This window comes from Triticum aestivum, chromosome 2B (assembly GCF_018294505.1).
Source record: "Triticum aestivum cultivar Chinese Spring chromosome 2B, IWGSC CS RefSeq v2.1, whole genome shotgun sequence".
NCBI lineage: Eukaryota > Viridiplantae > Streptophyta > Magnoliopsida > Poales > Poaceae > Triticum > Triticum aestivum.
Window position 1 is genome coordinate 679073264 of NC_057798.1, and position 5137 is coordinate 679078400.

General features: G+C 47.9%; 1 protein-coding gene across 1 annotated transcript; it reads right to left on the reverse strand.

Annotated features, from left to right (window-relative positions):
* Positions 1-1681: 1681 nt before the first annotated feature.
* LOC123042037 (probable purine permease 11) lies at positions 1682-3567 on the reverse strand. The gene is made up of 2 exons (XM_044464567.1): positions 3286-3567; positions 1682-2991 (listed from the first exon to the last, which is right to left on the reverse strand). Exons 1-2 carry the CDS (start codon positions 3356-3358, stop codon positions 1940-1942), a joined length of 1125 nt encoding a protein of 374 aa, XP_044320502.1. The 5' UTR covers positions 3359-3567; the 3' UTR covers positions 1682-1939.
* Between the last annotated feature and the right edge of the window lie 1570 nt (positions 3568-5137).

Sequence of the window (5137 nt, forward strand, 5' to 3'; positions counted from 1 at the left end):
CACCATGGATCTTGGTGATCCTAAAATCGAGCAAGACAATATGGACATTTGGGGTCCTTGTTGATACGCTTCCAATTCTTCCCCTATGTGAGCTTCTCAAACATAGTTATTAAGTAATTTATATTGTTTATTTCAAAATAGTTGACAACTTATTTCCATTGACAGCTTATTTTCATTCTTCAAAGAATGTGCAGAAGATGGTAGACAAAACCCACTACACCGATGGCACCGAATTAACTTATCAGGAGAAAAATCATCTGATCGCATTTTGTACTGATCTTGAGAATTACAATATCTACAATCGAACTCCTCAACATTATGGTCAATACATGCCACTAGTGCACGTGTTGAACTACGATAACTACCATGGAGATACCCTGGTAAGCTTTTTTACTATTACGACATCCGTGCATCTTTTGCATACTTCTAAAACTAGTATATCATTGCTAACTACGAAGTTATTAGTATGTTTTTCAACAGATAATCCCGAATGATTGTGTGCCTCATCTGATGTATCAGCACGGTCGTCTTGATGTTTTGAACATACAACCAGGTCGTCCTACAAATCTCAACTGTCCATACCGGATTTCTAAAAGAAGTGGAGACATGACAATCAAAGAATGAAAAAAATGTATGGACAGTCGTAAGGAGGTTCTTGGAAGCAAAAGGAAGCGAAGCGGAAGAATTGGAGACAGGATGATCTCCATTCTCCATAATGAAGAGTCGGGGTCTATATTGTTTTATGATATTTTACCTTAAAGAGAGTATTTAATTAGATCCTACCTAATAGTGATGATCATGTGCTAAGAACAATTAAGTAGGGTTGGTTCGATAACTATGAGGATGATAATCGTATGACTTGTTATTAATAACGAGTAGAAGTTGTATGATGATGATTAATTAGTAGGACTTGTTATTATATATGATGATGCATGATGCGAGTATGAAGAGTTATTATATATCAGTGGGTGAAATGAACATGGATTGGATTATTGAAGTGAAGGCAACATGCATGTGGTGCATGTCGAAAGTAGTACAATCCAGACTTGATCAAGTTAGGATTAGTATCACTTTCGACATGCACCACATGTTGCCTTCACTTCAATCTAAGCCGTGTTAGCGTTAGGCATAGCAGTAGCGTTGGTAAACCAAGCACGGAGATATATAAGAGAGGACACTTTTATCTATTAGCTAACTAATAACAACCTAAATTAACCCCTAAACCAGCCCCTTTCAAAAAAAAAACTCAGCTCCAGCCAGGTGCTGACGCGTGGATGCCTTTTGGTTCCGGTTGGTGTCACCAACCAGGACTAAAGCCCCCCCTGCCTGGTCTGGCCGCAGCGGCCACGTGGAGGCCCATCTGTCTCGGTTTGTGTAAGAACCGGGACTAAAGGCCAAGGACATTAGTAACGATATTTTAGTCCCGGTTTCAAAACCGGGTCAGAAGGCCCTTACAAACCGGGACAAAAGGCCCTTTTTCTACTAGTGATGGGACAAGATTGCAAAGTGCCTAAAAAGGATGCGAACAACCACGCGTCCCTAGTGGATAAGACGAAGGAAGAGGAAAGAGCGGTCGCCATTCGGCGGCTCGACACGTACGCCCGAACGAAAAATTCTAACGTGTCACGCTATATGCATCAAGATTCATGCGCCCAGAATCTAATGGTCCAACACGTTCGGCTTGAATATCTAAATTCCTGACGTGTGGCATTTATTATTTGAGAATAAAAGAGCATTTTTGAATAAAAGCAACCTATTTTTATTCAGTAGCATACATAGTAGATATGTATACGACTCTATAAAAGGAAATCCTGCAACATAGTATTAGCAAATTAACTCCTAAATAGAGCTAGTTTCCTCGCAGCTAAGAGATGATCAGGAGAGCGAAAAAAAAGTTAATTCCTATCGATGGCACGAAGGAGAGGACCATACATACTAGCTAGCCACCAGCTGCGGCCTTCCTAGCTTTCTTGTCATCGATGAAGTGTTGCATGAGATAGGAAACGAAACCCCAGGCGGCGATGAGCATGGCAATGATCTTGATCCCATCCATGGTGTCGTGGAAGATGAGGACGGCGAAGAGGGGCACGATGGGCAGCGAGACGGTGCTGATGACGTTGGAGAAGAGGGAGGAGACCTCGAAGACGAGCCCCACCACCCCGACGGAGGTGATCTGCCACGACACGGCCGTCCACACCAGCGTCATGAAGTAGGAGAACTGGCCGGAGCGGAAGGTGTCCATCTCCTCCGTCATCATCCTCCACTCACCGCTGGCGAAGAGGCCGACCATGGAGGCGACGGTGGCGACGAGCGCCGTGTATATCTGCATGTTGAGCACGGCCGTGTAGGTGTGCTTCTTGATCACGTTCTCGAAGGTGAGCTGCATGAGGGAGAGGATGAGCGAGTAGGTGCCCGACGCCCCCAGCGTCAGCAGGAAGCCCATGAGGTACTTGCCCCGAGGCATGCCGCTCATGTCCTCCGTCTCGTCGTGGTTCACCCCGAGAAGCGCGTCGGACAGCGTAAGCAGGATCACCGCGTTGAAGATCAGGCCGGTGAGCTTCTGCGAGTTGAGCACGTACGAGAAGACGACGTTGAAGGCCAGCTGGCTGGCGCAGATGAGCGAGTAGGTGGAGACCGGGAGGTACTTGAGGCCGCTGGCGTACATCATGTCGTCGGCGGCTATGACGAGCCCCAGGACGACGTAGATCACGGCGACCTTGGCGACCGGAGCGTCGCCGCTGGCGCCGCCGCCGCCGGACGACTTGGGGAAACACAAGAGGGCGAGGAACAGTATGGGGAAGCCGGCGGTCTGCACGAACGTTGATATCCACTTGCTGCTGCCGCCCTGGTGGTAGTAGTACCTCCCCAGCAGCGTCGCGGACGTCTGGCCGGCGACGACGAAGAAGACGTCCACCGACACCATCATCCACCACCGCCAGTTCTTGGCGCCGGAGTTCTTTGATGGTGCCCCCGGCTCGGCTTTGGGTGGCCCTGTGGTTTAGAGCGAGAACTGTAAAATTCAGTGACGTCAATGACAGAAATGTGTTCTGTAGAAGAATCACTAGGAGTTTGACAGGTAAAATTATTTTCTTTGCCTCATGTTCACATTTCGCTCTTTGAAGAATAACACTGTGAATCAATTTAACCGCGCGTTTGCGCCATTAGACCGTGGATTTGGCGAAGCCAGCGAGCAGCCAAACGGCAGGACGGATTGAACAAATGAAACCCGTCCAGGAGTTAAAAATGGACAACCGGAGATGGAGTGATGGGTACTCGCAAACTGACCTGCGGGGATCTGTATCTGGACCTCGGCGTTGCTCGTGCTGCCCGCATTGTTGCCGGCGCTGGCGTCGGCCATCTCATCCGATCGGGATCCAAGTCAGGAGGAGGAGGAGGAGAGGGGAGGCGATTGCAGATCGAGAGGACGAGGAGGTTTAGCGGTGGAGAGGAACAAGAGGGCATGCGGAGGTGCGAGATGGAGTGGAGATGGGTGGGAAGAACAAGAGCCCGAGTCCGCCCGTTAATTTCTCTGCCGCTTTCCTCGTCTCGCTGTTGCCCACTCACTGTGCAGCATGCAGAGATCGATGCACACGCAGAGTTTTACGGGTCAATGCAAGAGTTGTCCGTCTCCATGCATGTATTGCAGCAGAGGGCACCAGGTATGTGTTGGGACACAGGCGGAGATCCCGGTAGGGCGAGGTGTGGCGCTCGCCCTACCTTGATTTGGAGCGGAATTTTTTATATAGGTATACGTATATGTAATGTATACGCACAGAATCCATCGATGAAAAATCACGAGAAGAAAAACCATCTACGTCCCGCGTTATTGGGCCTAATTGGGCCAGATGCGATCCTGTGTTCGCGAGCAGGCTTCTCGACCTCCAGACTCCAGTAAACGGTCAATCCTCCGTTCCTCGCTTCAGAGTTCACACGAGAGAGGAGTAACCCTAGCCGCCTAGCTGGACCATTCACGGAGCGACTGCCGCGCGTTCCCGTTCCTGGTGGCCAGCAGCAGCGGCTCCCGTTCCCGACAGCAAGCAGTAGCAGCAAGCAGTAGCAGCCAGCAGGAGCGCGCACACGGGGGCGGGGCTGGCGCCCAGCAGGACTGCAGTCCGCATCTGGGCGGCGCCGCGACGTGCAGGCTTGGCGTGAGGCCGGCAGCCAGCAGTAGCGACATCCGGCATTCTGACGAAGATGGACAGGAAGAGAAAAATGCTCCCAAAGACGAACGGGAGAGGTGTGTTTCTGAATTTTAGTGTCATTTTCAGAGAATGACTTAGCAATCTATAATCCAGTGATTTTAGTGAGATTTTGTGTGATGGATTGCAGATTTGACAAGACATTTTGGGGACAACACGTGAGGATTTCGAAACTCAAAAGGCAAGTTTTAAAAGTAAAGTAACAACTTACAACAAAGGTTCGCTAGAGAAGTATGAAACTCGTGTGGATAGATCTTTGGGCATTTGTAAGTTATCTAGCATTACAGGGTGAACCATTTCCTGGACATGATAAATCCACTATTTCTTTGAACAAGGGGAATTTTTTAGAGTTACTTGATTGGGTCAAAGAAAGGTACCCGTAAGTGAAGCTTGCATTTGATGAACTATGTCCCAAAGATGCCAAAATGACTTTTGGAACCATTAAAAAAAACTTCCTAAGCATTTTGGAATGGCAGTCACCAAAGAAATCAAAGAAGAGCTGGAGAGTGTGTTACAGTGAGCTTGGGATATTCAAAAGTCTAGATCTTGGTAAAATTAAAGAAGACTTTCAAAAGAAGGGTAGGGCACTGCCATTTCTTGGGCTTCTAGGCACCATTAAAGCTTCATTATTAATTGTTATGTTTTAGGTTGTTCTTCTATTTAGAGAAACATGTTTACATTTTCTTTGTATTTGGTTTTTCTGTTTAGGATCATTTAAAAATATTAGTGTACAATGTCTGTCAGTGTGTGTTATCTATGTGGGTTTTGCATTAAAAAAGTTGTGCTTCAGAGTTCGCCCCACCTTATTTTTTTCTCGTCCTCCGCCACTGTGTTGGGATGTGTACTTCCATCGCCACGTTTGACAGGCCACCGCCAGGGAAAACCGACCTAGCCGTTGTGGACAGTGACTTGTCCTTCATTTTGAAAGAGCACCCTCC